Source organism: Equus quagga, chromosome 4, assembly GCF_021613505.1.
Source record: "Equus quagga isolate Etosha38 chromosome 4, UCLA_HA_Equagga_1.0, whole genome shotgun sequence".
In the NCBI taxonomy this organism is placed as follows: Eukaryota; Metazoa; Chordata; class Mammalia; order Perissodactyla; family Equidae; genus Equus; species Equus quagga.
In genome coordinates, this window is record NC_060270.1 from 36,720,273 (window position 1) to 36,742,456 (window position 22,184).

Below are 22,184 nucleotides of genomic sequence, written 5' to 3' on the forward strand. Positions count from 1 at the left end.
ACGAAGAAGCACAAAGGAGGAGAAGAAAGAAGAGGGTGGGGCGAGGGGGTAGGTGAGAGTAGGAGAGGATGGTTAGACAAGTCCCAGAGTCAGGCTTCACAGATTCCGCCATCTTTGGACTAAACAAAGCCCTGATCCCTTTGAGTCTAAGGATCAACTTCCAGGAACCTCCTGTGGCTGTGACAAATGGATAACTAAACCAGAGGTCACTTGGCCCAGAATGAACTTAATCAGCATTCTGTAACAAGGGTTTGTTGAGTGCCCACAGCTTCCTAAACTCGGTAACCACCAGTCCACCAGCCACGAATAGAAAAGACCAAACCTCCTTTCCAGATGTTTTATTTACCACTCTGTGGACAGAAGGGAGGAGTCCCCCAGGTTCTCCAAGTCCCTTCTCTGTCCCTTGCTGAACATGTCTTTCTCTAACCCTGGGGCTGGTGGATGGGAGGGAGGCGCAAAGGTCTGCCTTTGTCACCCCTTGAGCTGATAGTGCCTGTGATGCTTGGAGGCAGAGGTCCTACTGTGCCAACTGTTAGAGCTTATGGATTTGAACTTTGCCTGACAAGTAGTAAAACCGTGCAGGTAACAGAGAAATGAAGATTCCTGGCATGTTTTAAATGTAGTTCCCCAGGCAGGTGTGACGGCTTCTTCTCACCTGTTTTTATCAGACCACAGGGTTTGCATGAGTATGTCCAGGCTTGAAGTAGACCTGGGAACCCAAAGGCTTAACAATTTTAAATGTACCTTTTCTGTGTGGTAGTCCAGAATGAAGCTGAATATATTTTTAAGGGTAATTTAGTTACAAAGAAATTGTGGAATCTAAGCCTGATTTTAATACAGGAATCAAGAAACAGAAGTAAAGAATACAGGCAGGCTTGATTGATCTTAATAGATTACTGATGTTGCACTCTTTGTGGCTTAGTGTGCTCCTCACATTTCTGATTTGAAATTGTTATGCTTCCATGGCTTAAGTAACTTACTAAAAAATCTACAATTGTTTTCCTTACAAATGTGATTCCTGTCCTGGAAATTTCAGTCTGACCAAGAAATAAAACAAATAGGAGCAGGTGCCATGCACAGTGTGTGATTTGCCTGCTAAGGGATGCTCATGAGGATGTCTAAATCAGTGGTTCTCAACCAGGGTGATTTTGCCCTCCCCCCCAGGGGTATGTGATGATGTCTGGAGACATTTCTGATTATCATGCCTGAGGAGGAGATGCTGCTGGCATCTAGTGGGTAGAGGCCAGGGATGCTGCTGAACATCCTGCAGTACATAGGACAGCCCCTTACAACAAAGAATTATCTGGTCCAAAATGGCAATAGTGCTGAGGTTGAAAACCCTGTCGTAAACATGTGCAGAAGATATGGTATGACTGACTGATAAATCAATGACATTAGGAAAAATCCAAGCTGCTGCCCACAATTGTGGCTCCTGTCTTTGGGTTTTTCAGGGTGTTTTTTTCCTTGCAGATTTCTAGTTTTACATCATTTTAGACTTACAGACTCAGTAATTTTCATCTCTCCCTCTATTTCCTTAGCACTTGATACATGGGAGGCTTGGCTAAATGTTGAGTGAAGTGAGAGCGAATGGGGAAAGAGACACATTAGGAAAGATCTATTAGGTTTCACTCCTGTGGAAACTGTGTTAAACACTTGAGGGCTCAGAGCAGAGGGCAAGGTTTGGAGATAAGCTTCTCCGTTTCCTGGAAATATCCAGGAGGTCGCCCCCCGCCAACTATGGCTTTGCCTCTGCTTGGCTTGGGTTGCTTAGTGCCAGTGGCATTGGTGTCAGGGAGAAAGAGCATCTCCTACTTCGGCCACTGATGAGCCTTAATCTTGAAAGAGATCATTTCACATCCTGCACCTCATCCCAGACAGTGAGGGTGGCCGCCACAATCCTGTGGGCCATTACCTATTAAATATGTGTGTGTGTCTTCTGACTAAAACATAGGAACCTAAAAAGTGAAAGTCTTCCATAACCCTGATAATAAGTTGGTATATATTCCTCCATTTTGTAAGTGTATATATTAACATGTAATTATTAAAGATAAAAATGGAGTTATAATTTTATAGTATATTATACTATTTGACACCATGTTTTTACCATACTGTAACACGGACATTTATTCTAGGATGAGGGGTAAAGCACTTAAAGTTGTCTGTAGAATAAGGATTATAGTATCCACCCACCTACTTGAGAGGCATTAGAAAGATTTATAAATTAAGATTTTTAAAGTGTGTTGAGTTTCTTAGATGAAAATGTTAATGGTACATGATGTTATGCACCATGCTCTATTTTTAATTTTTTATAACAGTGTTGAGTGATTCTATTACTCATTTCTTTTGAGATGTTATTAAAATATTTTTTAAAACGTTGTGAGTCCTCAGAAAGAAACCATTACGGCTATGTTAATGTAGTTCGTGTAATACTCTTAGATTTCAGCCGCCTTGTGTGTTCCCCACAGGCAAATACGTGTATCAGCCCATGACCCCCGTGGAGCAGCTCCCGAGCACGGAGATTCCTGCACAGCCTCGGGAACCCACGAACACCATTCAGATCTCAGTCTCACTCACCGAACACTTTTTGAAATTTGCATCTGTCTTCCAGCCTCCCCTGCCCCCTGACTCACCGAGGTACTGTATGATCTCAGACCTCTTTATTGACAACTATCAGGTGAAATGTATAAATGGGAAGATGTGTTATGTGCAGAAGCAGCCGGCGCCACATTCCCACAAAACGAGCCCTGAGGAGGTCTCTGCACACGATGCCTTAATTTCAAAAGAGAGCAATACACCAAAAATAGATCACTGCTCTTCTCCCTCAAGTTCTGAGGACTCTGGGATCAATGCGATCGGGGCTCACTATGTGGAATCGTGTGATGAGGACACAGAAGAAGGAGCAGAACTGAGTTCAGAGGAAGATTACAGTCCCGAGAGCAGCTGGGAACCGGATGAGTGCACCCTCCTCTCCCCCTCACAGTCTGATCTGGAGGTGATTGAAACGATAGAAACGACCGTGTGAGCGTCCGGGCAGGAAGCGTGTCCTTGATCCACGGGGAACTTTTGTACTTGTGTCTGATGGATCTTTTTCCAGTGCAGTTGGTATTTCTACCCGTCTCTGACGATCAGTGGGCTGCTGATTAGCTTCACTCTTAAATTAGTCTTCTAACTAAGACATTCTTTTTCTTATAAATGGTTTTCTTTTGTATCTTCACTTACTTTCTATGTAGCATCTGGTGTCATGAATTGTGACCCAGCCTTAATTTCACTGGGACTTTGAAAGCGATGAAGCGATGATCACAGAGTATCATGGATCAGGTTGAGGAGCTCCCCAGAGTGAAGGAGACAGTGTTTTCTAAATAGCCAGTTCTTCACAGGAGAACCGTTGGCACTCCTTTTGGCCTTTTGCTGGCAGGTGCCCCGACCCTGCTGGTCCATATGGGAGTCAGCTCACCTGAGGGGGCAGAGCACACTGGTAGATGCCATTCTCTCTTTCCCTTTCTCCTCACCACCTGCACGGGTCCGGGCCAGTGTTGCCTCAGCCTACTTCTAGGAGGTTAGTGGAGGCCAGCTCAGCCCTTATTTACAGCCAGTGTCTGCACAGCCCTCCATGACCTGTGCTGAGCTAGGCCTTCATTTAAGAAGATGACATCTCAGCTTCAGCTGAGCACCTACACTCTGCAGGGCGCTGTGGGGATACAGAAGGAATAAGACCTGACTCCCAACTTGAAGGGACCCGCAGTCTAACAGGGGAGATAACACATACAGGTTATGGTCCCCAGATGCTCTGGGACCCAGGGGAGGTGAGAGGTACTTAGCTTGTAGCTGGGGGATGTGGCACAGCATTTGAGCTGGCCTGTCGGGTGGGTTCCTCAACATTTCCCTGCTTTTCTTAATTGTCCTTCAAATCTGGGGAAAACTTTTAGGAAGTTATATAGGTATTATATTTAGGAGGCAGCCACATCTGACGTCTTAAAAAAATTAATGATAGTTTTAGTTAGCATGGAAATGCTACAGACAGGAGTCCTTTAGGGATTAGGAATGAATCTAATAGGTTTGGTTAATTCTGCTTCATTTGGTTGTATGAAGCATTAGAACGACTTAGGTGAGAAATGGATTAGAATTCAGTATGATGCATGGAGTTTTTATGCAAATGCAAAAGCAGTTGAAATAGTTTGCTGCTAAGTCAGGAGAAAATATTTAGTGTAATATACATTCACTTTTACTACAGTAATGTTCATGGTCTGTTGCACACGTTCTCTTTTCTCACACACACAAAATAGTGAATAATTCTTTCTTATTTAGCTCTCTTCAGAATCCTACTCCTAATCTCCATTTATACCAGGTGTTCTTGTGTTGGTTGGTTATCTGCCATTTTTCCAAATCTCCTCTCTCTGAGGCATAGTTAAGAATCCAGGAAATTTAAAATATGGCCTAATGAAACTAGAACTATCAAAGTTGGAGACAGAGAAGGATTTCTTAGGTCCTAAGTCCCCGTGAGCCTGCTCTCATGCATTATCTCGTGCTCTGTCAGCATCGTGGCACGTCTCTTCTGTGTCACATTCGTTCGTATTTTAAGAAATCAGAAGCGGCCTGTTGTTCTTCCCTGAAGCCTCCATTTGGCATCTTTCACACCGGCGGAATCTGCTTTGCAAGTCCTATGTGTAATTCAAGTGACTGGCTAGAATGGTGTTAGGTTTAGGTGCCAAAACATCCGTAGGGTTTAGAAACCAGAGTATGTGTATTCCTTTGACAACAGTGTTAGTTAGAGCTCTCTGTGCTAGATGGGAATGCAGCATAAAGTTCTCGCTTACTGAAACCTCGACTCCACAAGTCAAGCCAATAAGGTGGTGAGAGGAGCTCCAGGAACAGCAGGGCGGGCACCTGAGAGGGCAGGTGGGGGTGGGGGTGCGGAGAGGGGCTTCCCTGGCCAGCCCGGCCCGGCCCAGGGGGCTTAGGGACAGACATGTGACGAGCCCTGAGGTTCGCAGTGCCCCGGTGACTGAGTGGCCCTGAAGGCAGGCTTGGGAGCCAGACACCAGCGAGCCTGCGGCCCGGCATCACCCTGTCCACACCCACCCAGTGAGTGAGCTCACCACGCCCCGGGGGTGCACGGAAGGTCTTCTTTCTCTACACGGTTCCTGGGTTCCTGTCTGTTCTCTACTCTGGGCCCCATTTCCCGCCTGCTAGACTAATTGGAGCTGACCAGCAGGTCTCTAAAGCCATGGAAATACGTGGTCATGGGCCAGGATTCTGAAGCCGGCGGTTTCAGGCCTGGGCCCCTTATCAGTGATATCTACAACTTTGGCCTAGGTTCCTATTTTTAAACTCCTCAACTGCCATTCTGATCGGCCATGATTTTAATGGAATTTTTGGATTTAATAATGGTTGATAATCACTTTAAATATTTGCACAATCTCTTTATAATTAAAAACTCACTAAGCTTCAGTTACTGCTATTGATTTTATAGAATTGGAGATGTTCCATTGGATTCTAAATATCAGATGCTCCTGGATCTCAGCCTTTCTAAATAAGCACAAGCAAGAATTTCTTTGTCCTAGCACTGTTAATAGTAATAATTCCCTGAAAATCATATGTGATTGAACCAGAATTGTTTATGCTTGCATTCCAAAAACAACTGATAAGGATATAAAAATGTGTAGTTTCAACTTAAATTCTAGGCCTGTTCTGTTCTATATTATGTAAAAGAGATCTTCTGTAATCCTGATATTATCCTGCTCATTTGTATAAGCATAATTATAGGCACTGTAGAAAATGTTTAGGCTGCAACATGTATTATACACATCGAACACAGTCATGTTAGATTGCCTGCGTTAACACTTGCACATTGAGCGAGATGAGAGCTTTATGACTTGGACCTGGCGGTGTGCTCACTGGAGCCAAGGGTGGGGCTCTGTGGGTGGAGAAACTGCTTTCCTGGGCTTTGTGGAACCCTGGCCCCATTCCCACTTTTTGAAAGTTGTTGTAAAAGATATTAAGTAGAAAATACAAACTAAGTGCTATGTGGAATTTAGCTTTCTTATCTAGGCAAGATTTACTTTAGAATTTTCAAGTTTCAAATATGCTCAGAACTTTGCTGAGAAATGACAAAGTATTAAAATGCTTTTGTGGTTATGACTACTTGGTACCTTAACAAATAAGGCTTTACAATCAAATCTAGGTATTTTTTACTGTGTAATTTTCAAGATTTGAAATGGGAATTTGATGAAAATCCTGCAGAAAAACAGTTGCTTTCCTGGAAAGGGAAGACTTGGAGTTCCAGGTAATACAGCACCGCAGCCCCAAACCAGAACAAACCGTGGAGTCCTTGTCCTGACGTGCCTCTTGGGTTTGATTTGGTTCTCTTTCGGAGGTGGTGGTTTTCTTTCTTAACCTCCACTTCCTGGCCTGTTTGAAACATTGCAGTTCTTTTGGGACCGATCGTAACAAACACCTTTTACGCAGATTTCTGTATTTGGGTAACAGGATGCCACCAGGTAAGTCAGAAAGCTGTCAGAACACCCAGGTATGTTTGGCAGTATGAATACTTCTAGGCAACAAAAAAAAAGCACGAGTTAAAATACTATTTATATAGTCAGCTCTTGATTATTCCGTCTTGTTTGCAAAATTTTATTGACATGTTTTGGCTTTTTATTATGAGGAAAACAAAATTTTCGCAGTTTTCTTTGCTACGCTTCTCTCCAGAGGCGGCGTGAGCCAGAATTAAGGCGGCCAGTTGCATTCAGGCTTTTTAGTAAGTCGTATGTGGTCATGGAGGAGGAGGGGAGCAGGAAGTTGGGGGTTCTGCTCACTTCATCAGTGCTGCGAATTCCGGGGGTGTCACATTTCTCACATCCAAACATAAGTACAAGGGCACTTCTCAAAATTAATTTTGGAGTTATCTACCTTAAAAAAATTTTATATGTCGCTGCTCCCTTTCATTGTTTGGGTAATTGAGAGGTGACTGTATTAGGAAACAGCAGTGTTTCTGTTAGCACTCCAGTTCTGTTTTCTGTTCAGATTGAAGCGGGGCTCTCTCCAGAGGCTGAACCAGTCTGAGGGCAGATCATCACTAGAAGTTTCCAGACCGGCATGTTCACAGACACTGTCTACGGCTGTTCATATCGTCCAACATTCACTTCCTGCACTGTTTTTAAAACCTGTCTACTTTACGGTTTTAAGCACAATGTTGACTCTTCTGTAATTTCCTAAAATTATATTGTTTTCCTACAGACAGCTCAACTTTCCCTTATGTAATATTTTAGGAAAATACTACCTTGTAAAATAAACATGATTTTTTTCTTTTGTACCAGCACAAATCTGATATTTCGGAGTCTGGAGTGTTGTCTCCCCCGACCCCCCTTTGGAGAGGTTCTGTCTGATTTAAATAACAACACAGTGTGAGCTAAACAAAAACAAAACCCCACATTTGCGCAGTGTGAAACATTTATATGGAGTGCTTATTTGTGCCAGGAGAGAAGCAGTTTACGTCGTTACCCTGTCTAAACTTTACAAAAACTTTATGAAGTGCAGGTAAATGATGTTATCCGTCATATACACTCATGGTCCCTGCTCATAACTCCCAGAAACGTTTGTAATAAGAACTTTTCTGTTGGCTATGTTAGGTTTACACAAATAAAACTTACGTTACCCCACAAACAGTATTTATTTCACACAAAGCTACAAGCTTTGCACGTGGTTCATAGATGCCACGTAAGACAGTTCTAACCGCAGGACCTTGGGGTGCAGTCATGTGGTCCCCAAGGCCCAGGGACCAACCTCAGCATAGCCAACCCAGGAGCTCAGTTTTTTACTTCAGCACCCAGAAAAAGAACTACTTTTGGGTTGGCTTTTATTGAATAACCTCCCTAGGGACTGCTAAATAAATTTTTTTATCAGTAATAGTAATAATGTCATTGTTAATATTAATGACAGCTCAGTTGCTACCTTACTACTTTCTACAAGTAGTGCTCACAGCAGCCCTCCGAGCGAGATTTCAGCATCCCCGTTTCACAAATCAGGAAAGGAGTTCAAGAGGTGGCCGTTTTGGCCCAGAGAGCACAGCCTGTATGAGTGGGAGTCAGGAGGTAGGCCGGCTGCGTTTGGCTCTAGGCTCACCCCCTGGGCCCCTTGCCAGCGTTGCTCACTCTTGCAGCCCTTCCACTCCCTCCCTGACTTGGAGGCTGAGTCAAGAGGCTGCTCAGAGAGCCTGGGAGGAGAGCGGAGGGTGTTGCATTGCCATCCCGAACCCAGCGAACACCCTCCCACAGCTTGGTGGCTCATGGCGCACCCAGAGTGGCTGCTCTCCAGGCAGAGTGGGAAAAACACCGACAGGCTGCCTCCCCTTTTCTGTGTCCACACAGACCTCCCCCCAACACACGCAATTCCATCTTTGAATACCTCAGTGCTTTGATTAGGCCATGGCTGCTTCCATGTTTAATCACGTCTTGACTAGCAGTCTAGGCTAGCACTTTCTGCCTTCACCAAAGATAACCTGTCTTTTAAAGTGACTCTTGCAGACAGCTAATCTCTTCTACTGTGTGTGCATTCTACTAATTTACATTATTGCCAAGTTCTAGAAGGCATCTCCTTGTAGCCTCTTACAAATGCTGATGACACACACTTGATTCTGCAGTAAACTTGGATTTAGCGTCTCCTCCTCATTAAATTCCATCACTGGGAACTGGAAATGCCTTTACTGCTCGGGGTGCCGTCCAGTTCTGTGCAGACGAAGCAGGCAAGATGGGACTCAGGACTCAGGCTGGCTGCAGTCGGGCTCAAGGAGGGGCGATCAGAGGTCAGATGGAATTCTTCAGGAACCAGGTGGAAAGGGAAATTTGATGGAAATACAAGTGAAAAGCAAGGCGAAATAAATATGCCTAGATATTAATGGTATGCTGCTGTTGGCTTTTTTGGATTTTCCTGGTTTTCTAAAATGAATTGATAGTACTTTTATAATTAGGAACAAACCCAGTAAGCTGTTGTGAGGAGGGTGAGTCCTCGGACAGCAAGTGCAGGCCAAGCCTGACTACTGAGTGTGTGGGATGGAAGTGGGGCGCCGCTCACGCACCTGCTGGATGAGACTGAGGGCTGGACTGGGGCATCGTGTCCAACGCTCTGCATGTGAATTTGGAGACGGGAGATCAGAAAGTCTGGGCTCTGGTGGGACACCTTAGGCCTTTGTGACACCTAGTCTGTCACCTAGTGTACAACCCCAGATGATTTATCCCGAGAAAGAGATCTGGAGTGTCACTGCAGATGATGACAGCGCAGCATCACGGATCAGCAAAGCACCACAGCGTCTGAGTGGGGACTCACAAGGCATTTCCCCAGCTGTCAAGGAATCTGCTGTGCCCAGCAGCTCTGCGGAGTAGGCAGGGCGGGATAATGTCGTGGGTTTATGGCTGAAGCAAACAAGAGCTAAAGCAACTCTAAAAAGGTAAGTTAGTGAGTAGCAGGGCAGAGCGCCAAACTTCTGCCGACTCCAGATCCAGCTCCCTCACTTCCTGAGCCTGAGCAGTCAGACCCTGCCCTGCTCCTGCTCCGGCCTGTGCCCTCTCCTCTGCCTCGCCTTCTCTCTCCTCACACAGCCAGGCCCACCCCAGACTGAGCTGGGCCCTGGCTCTAGGTGGAGCACTGAGGAGGCACAGCTTAGCTTAGCCCTCTGCGCATCACCTGATGTTGCCCTTGTTGTCGTCTCTCTGGCTTTGTGCCCAGCTCGCCTTGGCTTGGTCCTGGGTCTGGCCAGAGACCCAGACGAGACCCAGGTGTTGCGTTGTGCTTAGGTGTGACCCTAGATCTAAGAACGCTCTTGGGAATTTGCCTCGGATCTCAGCGCTTTCCGTATCAGCTGCTTCTGCGTCCTCCCCTTCCTAGCCCCACTGGGTGGAGCCTTTGATGCCAACTGCTTCCTCAACTACGGCCTGTCCTCATTCATCACCGGCCTTGGACTCACCTCCTGGGGCCAGTCTACTGCAGGGGACTGTGTAGACCCTGACCCATGAACCGGCTGTGAACATCTGACATCTGCCTTATCCAGGGCCCCATGCAGTAGACAAAGGGCTGAGTTTCTGCCCTCACGTTTAGAATCTGCCTGTGTGAATGATGATGCCAAAACTCACAAAGCAAATGTAGGCACAGCTGGAAAAGCCTTCACAGTCTAGCTGCAGCACCACTCTAAGAGGCCACACAGTCAGGCCAGGAGCCCTTGGGAAGACCCAGGATGGGGGGACTGTGCTGTGTCTGGAGGGTACGCTTACCGAGGCCTGGGTGGGATTTGCACAGCGATCCACACAGCCTGTTTTACCTGGGACTCAGAATAATGAAAGGTGACTCTAGCATGATTTAGGGGCTGCACTGAGTAGATGGGGAGACACCAGGGGTTTGGGTTTCCCAAGGAACCCACAGCCCTAGATGAATGTGAGGCCCCACGGTGGGCCCCTCTGGACAGGTCACCAAGAGGTCAGCATTAAGATCAGTGGATCCAACTAGAATTCACTTGGGTCCTTTCAGAGTATATGGGGTCCTGAAGGGGTCAATTATGACCCAAAGGACTTCTTCTCACCCATGATCAACATATCCAAGAGTCACAGGGAGGCTGTGAATTCCTGGGGCTGTGATGTGTTCTTGAATCAAGTAGGAAATCACCTGGACCCCTCGTTATGTCCGATATAGCCACTCAGAAAGGGAATTATGGGGTCATGGAGAGGTCAGCAATGGGGAAGATGAAGGGAGGGAGTTGAAATCACCATCTCAAGTGGAGGTGAGGGTGGATTGCGGGAGCGTTGAAGGATGATAGGCCAACTCGTTCTTCTAGAGAAAGAGGCCACGTTTGGCAACCATGCGGTCCTTGAGTTTGCTAGGGACGGGGACATGGCCCCCTAAGACTATTAGGACCAGATACTGACCTTCGAGATGGATGCAGTACCGACTTCTGAGGGAACAGATGTCAGGTAGGAACTGGGGCTACTGGCTTCACTCAGTTATGGAGAAGTGCCCAGTGTGAAGCGGAGGCCCAGGCCCACCAGCAGCTTCACAGCAGATCCTGCCAGCCTCCTGAGCCAGCTGTCCCCGGGTGGGGCAGGAGGCGGATGTTGGGGCCCGTGCACTAGGAGCCAAGCTCGGGAAGGGACTGTGCAGAGGATGGTGTGCACCGTCTCCCATCTTATCTATCCCATAGCCCTCCAAAGCTGTAGACAGACATTCATTCATTCATGCAAGCGGGCATATATTAAAAAAAGTGTTAATTACATCCACCCTTTGACCCTGCAAAATCATTCCTCAGTTTGTACCCAACAGAAATGCATACATATGTTCACTAAAAGACAGGAAGAGGAATGGTAATAGGCAGTACTAGAAATAACCCAAATGCCCAGTAATAATAGAATAAATCATGGTACATTCATACAGTAGAATACTATTCAGTAGTGAGAACGACTAACATGGATAAATCTCGTAAACACAATTGGAGTGAAAGAAGCTACTCCCCACAGAGTACATAATGTCATTTATTTATATGAAGTCCCAAACAGGCAGAGCTACCCATACTGTTAGAAGTGAGGATAGTGGTTAACTTGGGGAGTGTGAAGAACAGTGAATTTAGGGGACCCTTGTGGTGTCTGTCATTCCTATTTGCTTGATCTAGCTGCTGGTTATATAGGTGTATTTGCTTTGTGAATTAATCCAGCTGTACACATGGTTTGTGAGCATTTCCGTCCATAAAAAGTTTACTTAAAAAAAATAGTGACTTTAAAGAAAAGATGGTGATACTATTCCTTTTTAAGTACTGTGCTATGGAGGACACAGGACTGGAGAGAACACAATCCTGCCCTCAGGAGTGATGGAGACAGACAGGAAGACACCCAAGCCTGGAAACAAGGTGAGGCAAACAGCAGTTGTCCTCGGGGAGCTGGGGGAGCCTCCAGAGAGTATCAGGGTGTGGAGGAAGCTGGTGGCAGAAAGATGGCCACGGACACCCCAGAGAGGAGGGGCCGCTGGGATGAACCCTCATGAGCCAGCGCCGCCCTCTCGGAGCTCAGCGGTGCCCGGACTCCCTGGGGGCCCGGAGTTGGCCCTGGGCTGCCCAGAGGATGACATACCAGGCGGCCTTTCTTGCATCTCTGGGCACGTCACAGGCGTCTGATCCTGGAGCCGCCCCTCTGGAAAAGCATTTCAGCAGGCAGAGCCGAGTGGAAACACCGCTTCTGAAAGGATTTCCAGAGCTCTGAATTATTTATTCACTGCAGCATTCATCATTGATGAGGCCCCCCGTCGGCTTTCCTCTTCCACAAACACCTCCCCTGCCCCTCTCCCCACGGCAGGCTCTGGTTGGTAATATGTTCCCTTTGTAAAGCATCTTCCCACACGGCACTTGGACCTTTGCTGTGTAGATGGAGCAGATTGCTTTCATCATCTTCATTTTTCAGAAGAGTAAACAGCCCTCCTCCGCTCACAAGTGAGCCTGGGGTGGGTCTGTGCTGAGAACCCTGGGCTCCCGATCTGAGCCCAGGGCTCTTTCCAACAGTCCATTCTGCCACTTGGAGAACTGGGTGAGACTCCAGCCCCTGCCGGCCCATGGCAGGAGGGAGGGGCAAATAAAGAGTGAAAAGGGCGATGGGAGATGGGGCGGCCTTCAGCTGGAGCTGGGAGCTGAGAGGACCCATTTTCAGGTGGGACACAGACGGTGTCCATTCAGACATTTCCTGTTTGCCAGGTACAAAGGAGAACCAAAGCTGTGATGGACACTGCTGCGTTTGCTCAACCAGAATCCTCTCCCTCTCCCATCAGGTCCCTGATGTCCTTTCAGAGGATCATCTCTCCCTTCCCTTGGGGGGCGGCATGGGAGGAGACCGTTCAGACCAGGCCCCTGCCCTCCCCAAATGGTAGCTGATGTGTCTCTGGACTCTCCCTCCCCCAGATCCTGCCTCTTACCACCTGTCACAGCCAAGGGGTGAGCATGTGACATAGAAAAACAGCTGGAGCGGGGTGCTCAGAGCTGCCAGCTCCTTGATCCTGGGAGCTCCCCCATTCCCCTCAATGAGCTCCACGGCGATGTCAGCAGAACTGCTTTTGTTGCTGAGTCTAGAAATACTTCCAGATAAGTCTTTGCCCTTAAGGACCTGCTTGGAAGCGGGACCAGATATCACTGCAGAGCAGAACATGTGCTAAGTGCCACGAGAGGGGACAGGGACAATGGCTTCCAGATGGCAGGGACCGGGGCTCAGCTCAGGCCTGCCCAGCACTCATCTACCCTGAGGTGACAGAGGGCTCTCCAAACCCCTCCAGAGTATATTCTTAGGAAGGCATGACCTGAATAGAAGATGCTCTAACTTATTCCATGGTGCTGTGACTCCTGGGGACTGACAAGACAGGACAGGCGCTGGAGAAGAGGAATTAGTTGGTGTTTACTGGCCCGGATTTGAACAGGGTCTGACACTCAGTAAACTGCCTTGGCTCTTTAGACTACACAAAGAAGAAGGGCAATCGCCAGGTTTTGCGTTGAGAATATCAAGCTCCTCTGGCCTTAATTTTAGGCTCATTAAGAAACCTTCTGATATATGATTTGGGGAGGCAGCATCAGTGGCTCTGGAATCACAGCTCCGAGTTCACACGCCCGCTCTGCCACTTCTTGAGAGTGTTTCCTTGGTTAAAGTATCTATCATGTCTGAGCCTCACCTTTCTCATCTGTAGAACGGGGTGGAGACTCTCCCACACAGCTGCCACTGGCACCCAACTGCGGATCTCTTATTGGTCAACCACTTCCCCTACTTTGACCTCCACCCGCTTCCATCAGGAGGCAGCAGCCCAAGCCGCCAGGTCTTGGAGGAGTTGTGTAATAAAAGCTCGGCTAGCATTTCGGGGGCGTTTGCTGTGTGCCTGCACGGTGCTAAATGCTTACAAGTACTGTCTCATGCAGTCTTCACAATGGGTTTATTTTATGAGAAACTGAAGCTTAGAGAAATTAAGTGACTTGCTCAGGATCACAGCTAGTATGTGGCAGAAGCAGGATCTATTTTCCATTAAAAGTCAGTGTATTTGCATCAGGCTTACACATCTATTTCCTGTGGGCTTGGATGGTGTAAGCCAGTCCACGAGAGTCTGGTCATCCCCAAGGGAAGTGATGGGCTGGAGCCCGTCAGCCTGTGAGGTGGGAGCCTCGCCTCTGCGTGTGGTGACCTCCTGTGCTTGTTGGTTCAATGACGTTCAAAGTCCCAGGGCCAAGAAACGCAATAATACTGCTCTGGGGGCCTAGTGCCTGTCATGGGAGCACCTGGGGGCTGGCTGCTCTGAATGGAGCCTGCAAGGGAGCCGCCAATTTGAATAAAGGTAGGGTTGCCACAATCAGAGTCCTTGACTTTGAGCTAATGAAACGGACTTGTGGCGACAAGGGTTCTAAATGTCCTTTATGACTTGACAGACTGAGAGCTGGACAGCCAGCCAGCAGGCCTGCAGAACTTAAACGCAGAGGCATTTATTGTTAGAAAGGGAAAAACTTACACTCGAATGGATTTTAACATAAACACATCAAAAGGGAGGTGCCCTAGCCCCGCAGGTCCTTCACTCCCTCCAAAGCAGGTTTCAGTGACACTGCAGCCTGGCTGACCGCTGCCCCCTGTTCCTAACGGTGGCAGAAGTTGAAGTCCCTCCGTGTTACCCACCAGCTGGAGGAGACAGAGTGGGCTCTACCTATTCTCTAGGCTTCAGGGGAAACAGGAAAATGTCCTAATGGGCAAAGCGCATTTTCTTAAAAAGCTGGACAGAGGTATGACTTTCCTGCGCTTAATGAGCAAAACAAAACCCACCAGTCTGGGGCCCTGCGGCTGCAGCCACACCGTGGAGGAGGGGGCTCCCCGGGGAGTGGCGGCCGTGGGGAAGGCCTAGCGCAGAAGCCCACCTCCGAACTCTGCTCAGAGCGGGGGCCGTGGGGCCAGGCCCCAGAGAGGCTTCAGTCCTCCGTCACAGGCGGGGGAATGAGCTGCAGCTGGAAGTTCTCATTCTGGAAGATGCTGTTGAAAGCCGGGCCACTCTGGGAGCTACTGAACGGCCTGTAGCTCTCGCTGCTGCGATTCTGGGAGAGTTCTGTAAGGAGAGCCAGCTGCAAAGGAGGGGACACACGTTAACCAAGGCTTGTGGGGCAGGGGTGAGTGTGGGTGGGGATGGGAGGGATGTGGAACAGAGGTGGCGGAGCCTGAATTCCTCCACTTCGAACACATGAGGGACAGTGCTGCACAGTGGCGAGAGTATACAAACTGGCTTTGGATCCCAGGTCTGCATCTCACAAACAAGTAATGTGACTTTGGGCAAGTTCGCTTCATCTTTTAGGGCCTAAATTTCCTCCTTTGGTCATGATGAGACCGGACTGGGTAAGGCCATGGGCACATCAAACCATGATGCTCTCTGACAGTGGAAAGCTGTCCGATGCTGACCCTCCTTCTCACTGAGTCCTCCTTCTCCTGGGGGTGCGTGACCCTGTGGCCTCCTCTCCCTCTCTGCGCACAGGCCCTGAGCTGGGCTTCTCTACTCTCTGCTCACCTCATTCCATACCCTCCCTCTCGGTGAGTTCTCCTCAGGCTGAGGGACCCAGAGTTATGATCACTGGCTCACCTCTCTCTTCTGTAACCTGGATGGCTCCAAATGGATGCCCAGCTGCCCCTTCAAACTCAGCAGCTCCGCGGGAAACTCAGAGACTCTACCTTCTCCTCTAAGAGTCTGCCCTGCTCCCAGCTTCCCTGTTTCCACCAGTGACACCAGCAAAGCCCTCACTCCATTAGTGGCTCGGGTCTGAAGACTCGCCAAGGAGAAAGAGTGGCAGGAGGAAAGGTTAATGCCAGCTCCTCAGGAAACCAGGCTCTGCCACTCAGAGGGGCCATCTCTTCTTCCTCAAAGAGGCTCTCTCCACAAGTAGGAGCCTGACAGCCTGGCCCTCGAGATGCTCTTGATGGTTTGAGAAGAGATGACTTCCACAGCCAACTGAGGCCCTTCACCTGGAGAGGGCAGTGTGAGGACTGGGCCACAAACATGGCAGGCAGTCCTGTCTGTGCTGGGCTCAAGGCCTGAAGCCCGCAGGTGCTTCTCACGGCCCCAGGTCACTGTAGGGAGTGCCCCTCAGGGGCCAGGCACTATGCCAGGTCCTTTACACGTCTCTTATTTCTAATCCTCCACAAAAACCCTCTGGGTAAAAAACCCAGAGCCCTAAGAAGTAAGTTCCCCCAAGTCACCCAGTGGTGAGGGCTAGTCTGTGTGGCAACTTCCGCTCAGCCGAGCTGCCTAAGGTTCTGCCTTCCCTGAAGACAACTAGTCTGTTACCTGTTCCCTACCCACCTACTCTGCCAGGAACTCTGCCTTCTAGTTGTCCTCCGACCTCTGGGAAGGGTCCTCCCTTCACTCAGGCAATAATGGGACAAAGTTCACATGCGTCCATTTGTCACTTCTGTTGAAAACTCACTATCAGTGCCTGTGGTAACTGGGGAGACATCTGAAGACCCCTAAGTTCAAAGTACCAATTCATCTAAAATAATGCAGCCCTAGCTCAGAGACATGTCTGTGGTCCAATTCACAACTCATAACACTGGCTCAGAAGCTTTTACTGAAAGTTACTTAGCTGGCCAAGGACACAGAGGAGGTATACTCGCTCAAGCAGTCCTGCCAGGGACCTCCACTGTCACCCGAGCAGGTTACAAGGAGATGTCCCTTCTCTGCTCGAGCCCCACCTTGTGCCACTGCCTGTCTTCTGTAATCCTCTCAGCTGCCCAGGAGCCTGTGAAGTTCTCCACAAGAACTATTACATACAATGCCATGAACAGATGCCACGTAAACTCCAAGTTCTTTCACGTTCGGACACTGTGAGGTAGAAAGATCAACCACAAAAAAATATTTTCTATTTCCCAAGAACAGAGAGATTTTTGTGTTCTACTTCTGTAACTTAGTGATCTGGAAATCGATAAGTCCTGAATAAAGGCTCGCCAGTCTGACGCAGCAGAACTTCCTCCGAAGGCCCAGAAGCCCAACTCCTGGGGCAAAGGTTGGCCGAGGCTGGGAAAGGATGGAGGCAATGCCAGTTCCATAAAGCTGCTGGACTACATTCAGGAGACCCCTAGAGAAGTCTCCCGGAATAAAAACCTCTGCCCAGACAAACTCTCAAAGAGAGCACCATTTTCCCTCTGGCTGCCAAGCAACTGAGCAGGTGTCTGCCTAAGAATGCGGAGTGGGAGAAGGGGGCCCAGGCACAGCAGCAGAGCCCGTAAGCACCTGTGCAAGCTCAAGGCAAGCTCTGGGAACAAACCTGGCCCCGCTGGGATGTGGGTATGACCTGCGGAGTGGAGACGGTGGTAGAGTTTGGACTTCTCCTTCCGCTGATGGAGATCCAGGAAAGTGTTTTAAGCAAGGGGCTAACATGACATTTGGGTTTTAAGAGGGCACCCAGGCAGCAGCACAGAGAAGGGACAGAAGACCTGCAGTGGCCTCTGTGAGTTGGAGGCGGGAGGGGAAGAAAAACACAGAGATGTAGTATGTAGGGGTCTCCCTAGTGAGTGGATGGAATGGGAGGGCTGAGCCCAGGGTGCTGCTCTGGGTGACTGGATGGCAGAAGGTGCCAGCCAGAAACAGGCCCCAGGCAAGGAAGAACAGGTCACGCAAGTTAATGAGTACACTTCTGAAGTGCCTGTGGGGCACCCAGACCTATCGATACTGTGGCATGACTGCTAGTTGCCCGCCACGTCTGTACTCTTCTCCTACAGTTACAGGATACCACGAGTTTTAGCCCATGGCCTTTTGGAATAAAGACCAGTTTTCCCAGTCTCCATTGCAGTTAGGCGTAGTTATGTCTCTAAGGTCTGGACAATGGCAGTGGTGCATTTAATTTTTAGGAACTGTCTTTAACTAGAGGGCTGACAGTCTTCCTCCTTTTCCTCCACTTTGCTAGCCAGAATGCAGATATGATGGTTGGAGCTGGAGCAACCATGCTGAACCATGTGAGTATAAGCCATATGTTGAGGATGGCCAAGCCAGAAGACTGAAGGAACCTGGAGAGAGGTTCATGGAAGGTGCCCAGGGATGCCTGCGTTTACACTTCTACCTTGGTTAAGCCACTATAATTTAGCATTTGTCTTTCATGGCCAAAACAAATTCAGCCACTGCAGGTGTCCAGCAGGGTCTGGGGCTGAGGGCCGATCCGGCAGTCATCAGTATAAACAAAGGCCTCCAGATGAGGGGTTAGGCATATGCCTGCTCTCTCCAGAGGCAGTACAGACAGATGCCCTCCTGTGTCCTCACAGCCCGTGGGAGGTGAGGGACAGATATCTTTTCACTTCCTCGTAGGGCTCCACGTGGCCATACCAGGGATGCCAGGTCACTTTACAGACTGAGGAGGAGGCTGGAGTAAGGACTTGAGGACACTGTGTTTCCACAACAGTAATTAGAAATAGGGAAATAAAAATGTAAACCACCATGCAGACATTACCCTGGAACTTGCTCGGTAGAGATGGCAAAGCTGATCAAATGCTTGTATTTGCTGTGGATCCAGAACAGGCTCTGAGGTTGCCTGAGAAATCAAAAACGGCACGGTTAGTAACTCGCACAAGCAACCTCTGCACTCGGCCAACGGTGAAACAGGATGGCGTGCTTCCTTCATTCCTCTGAAGAGAATCCACGCTGCCAGCGAGTGGGGAGAGAAATTTTACTGAACCTGAATTAGAAATGGGCACGTCCCTCTCAAGTCCCTTGGTATCAGCCCAGGTTGACCTCTCATGGACCCTTTCCCCAACGTGGTCTCTAAACTTCTCACACTCACGAGCTTCCTTTAGGGCTTCTCGGTCCCTCTCTGCAGAGGGATCTATGCAGAGCAGTTTAGCTCCACCCAGCCTTGCATTCCACATCCATCACTGACCATGCCAGCAAAGATGCCCCTTCTTGGTGGTGGGAGTGGGGATGCATTATAAATGAAAAATCACGTCATTCCCCTGTCTCCTCATAAGGCTGGTAGCCACCTCTGGGGATGCAGTTTTAATCTGCTGCTTTTTGGAAGAGAGGAAGTCTAACTTGCTTCTACAATAGTCTCGTTTTGTTCCACCTGTTATTGTGGTGGAACACGCCAATACTGTGGTTCTGCTCTCAGTGGACCTGATCCAACTCAGAGCCAGAGAGAAGAAATGGGATCCTGGTGCAGGAGCCACAGGTGAACTGGAATGCCAGTTCTGACACTAACCTGCTGTGTGACCTTCGGCAAGTCACTTCTCTGAGCCTCAACTGCCTCACCTCTAAGTGAGCGGATAATGCTTCCCTAAGAGGTTACTGAAAATTAAATTAGATGAGATACATATTTAAAGAGCCTTTAACCTAATACCCCGAAAGGGCTCAGTAGATGCCAGCTTTTATTACTACAATTTAGAGATCCCCTTAGTTAAATGTTGACTTCACAAGTGTTTCAGTGACGAAAGATCTGGGTGTCGAAACAAGCACACATCTAGGTGGGCCAAGCGAGGGCTGTGGGATTGAAGGGAGCAGCAAAAGCTGGTTTGAAGACATGTTCTGTTTACAGGAAAGTCCTTGCAGGAACAGCCACCAAAACAGTGATGAAAACAAATGTCTGTGTCCAGGATGTGGAAGAAATTGAGGAACAGGGAAACGGAGTGGGTGAGCAGGGGAGGCAAAGAGAAAATAATACCACTAATCATAGTTACACGTACTGAGCATTTCTATGAGCCAAGCCCTGTGCACTAAGTGCTTTCCATGGATGCGCTCATCAAGTCCTCGAAATCACTCGATGAGAAAGGTACGGTCAGGTCTGTTTCCTCCCAACCTCCCAAAGGATTTAAACTTGAAAAAGCTGTAAATTTGCCTTGCGGGAAGGACTTTCCTTCTTTTCCTCAAAATTTTCACTACGCTTAGGGGAAAAAACCTACTAAGAGCTAAGAGAGAACGGAGACAAGCACTGCCCTTGAAGGAGATCATGCTAGCTGAGCAGGAAGTTACCTCACAGCTTCATCTCCCAATCAGATGAGAAAGACTTGCTTTAAGGTCCGGAAAGCAGAGGCTGGCCCCAGGGTGTGGTGGTTAAGTCTGGCACACTCTGCTTCGGCAGCCCCAGGTTCATGGGTTTGGATCCCGGCTGGCTGCAGACCTACACCATTCATCAAGCCACACTGTGGTGGTGACCCACATATAAAAAATAGAGGAAGACTGGCACAGATGTTAGCTCGGGACTAATCTCCCTCAAGCAAAAAGAAGAAGAATGGCAATGGATGTTAGGTCAGAGTGAATCTTCCTCACCAAAAAAAAAAAACCCCTAGAAATCAGCTGTCAATAAGGAGGCGGCTCACATCTCATAGGCTTCTGGGATCCCACAGTGGTGCCCCAAAGATAACGTCAAGGCTTCAGAGACCAGCCCAGGACACAGGCACCTCAGTTCTTGAAGCTGTCAGTGATGTGGGGATGGTGAAGGCAGCTTAAGAGGAATCCTGAGCAGGCAGTATGATCCCAAACAGCAGCCAGAAAGAGAAGAGGGCAGACCCACAGGGGCCCCACTTTCCTTCTGTTAGACTGGCGTCTCTGGGCCTGCCAGACACAGGGAGCCTCCTTCTCTAACCTGACAATGTTTAAACTTGCCTTCACACTTTTTAAAAAACATTTCTTCTCAATATAATTTGGTAGGAAAAACGATCATATTGTTGGAGAGGGTGAGAGTGTGGAATGTCACACTCCCTAGAGATACTAAGTAAGACCCACAGGGGAGTTCCAGGCTGGAGATGATCTGAAGGTTTGAGAAATAATACAAAGCTACCTCAAACAAAGCAAGAGAAAAAATATAATTGCCTTCGAGAGACTTAACACTGGACATCATGGTCCTGCCACCTGATTTTCCTAATCCCTCTAGTACCACTGGCTAGACTGGGGAGCAGGGCAGGTTAAGCACAAGGATGCTACATGCCTTTCACCGGCCACTCCAAACCTTCGCTGTGGGGCCGCCACCCCCACGGTCCGCAGGACGAGGGACCAGCCACCCTGCTCTCACCTGTGCTCGTTCCCTGGTTACTCTGGGACCGGTTTAACAATGGAAACAAGTCGGGAACGGATGAGGTGAGGTGGCACTGGGGCAGTTAAGGCAGATTAATTAAAAAGAAGGCTGAAAAGGCCGCGTTAGCAAATGACAAAGCAGCAGAACAAGAAAAGGTCTCTCCTTATAGAAGTACTTCCATAAAACAGCGCTTTGCCTTGAAGGGCTACTGTAAGAAAAAACCCTCGTGAAGTGTACTATTGGACTTCTTATGGAAATGCAGATGGTACAGGCCACTTATGATGATCCACTGAGGAAATTCCCATCAGACCCTGTGCTGAGAAAAACTGTCTTGGACGCAGTTGCTGATTGTGTAGACTTGTTACTAATTGTGTTTTCTTTTTTGCTTTTCTCACTAGGGAACTCAGAGCTAAGGGTCGGCTACATAGAATTAGCAACTGCATAGGACTTTGTGCAAACATTTATGTGTGCTACTAAAACCCAGTTTTATATTATTTTCCACATAGTTTTTTAAAATCTAGATTTCTTCAGTTATTTATTTCATCCTATTGGAGGTATTTTGGAAGCCAACGCAAATCATTTTGGGAAAGTGAAGGTCATGTCCGACCGTAAGTGGAAAATGCTAGTGTTAAAAATAGAATCACACTTTCACCCCCAGGAAAGACTACACAGCACACGAGTCTATTCTAGGCACAGAATAGACGGCTCCAGCCCCTGGGAGTTTGCTCACCGAGGCAGAAAGTGCAGAAGTCTCAGATGATGGGCAAACCCATGTTTTCTGATCCAGTGCCTCTCAAACTTTAATGTGCGTAAGGATCAGTGAGAGAACCTGTTAGAGGGCAGATTCTGCTTAGAAGGCCTGGGGTGGGGTCTGAGGCTCTGCGTTTCTAACCCACTCCCAGCGGATGCTGTGAATGCTGGTCCTCCGTCTACACTTTGAGCAGCAAGGTGCTGATGTGTAGTGCAGAACAGCCCAGGGCCATGGGACCGCCTGTCCCTACTGAGTCCTAACGGCAACAGGACACACTTTTTTTCTAAGTTGTCCCAATTAGGTATGTTGTTTTCAACATTCATGGAGTTCACATGCATCTTAGCAACCCTGGGATATAATAGGAAAATTTATTAAGATAAATGTTGCTGCCACATGGTTATTTTCAATCATACTGAATTGCAG

General features: G+C 48.4%; 2 protein-coding genes across 3 annotated transcripts in view; one reads left to right on the top strand and one right to left on the bottom strand.

Moving 5' to 3' along the window:
- The window catches only part of C4H3orf70 (chromosome 4 C3orf70 homolog), a 79,768-nt gene extending 72,462 nt beyond the window's left edge, over nt 1-7,306 (top strand). The window contains exon 2 of the mRNA XM_046659160.1: nt 2,466-7,306. Coding sequence (XP_046515116.1) covers nt 2,466-3,022 — 557 coding nt within the window. The 3' untranslated portion in view covers nt 3,023-7,306. The remainder of the gene's footprint in view (nt 1-2,465) is intronic.
- Nucleotides 7,307-14,450: 7,144 nt separating this feature from the next.
- VPS8 (VPS8 subunit of CORVET complex) overlaps nt 14,451-22,184 on the bottom strand; it is a 233,285-nt gene continuing 225,551 nt past the window's right edge. For both annotated transcript variants that reach the window (XM_046658305.1, XM_046658304.1), the window contains 2 exons: nt 18,458-18,538; nt 14,451-15,094 (listed from right to left, as the gene is read on the bottom strand). In XM_046658305.1, coding sequence (XP_046514261.1) covers nt 14,945-15,094; nt 18,458-18,538 — 231 coding nt within the window. In that variant the 3' untranslated portion in view covers nt 14,451-14,944. The remainder of the gene's footprint in view (nt 15,095-18,457; nt 18,539-22,184) is intronic.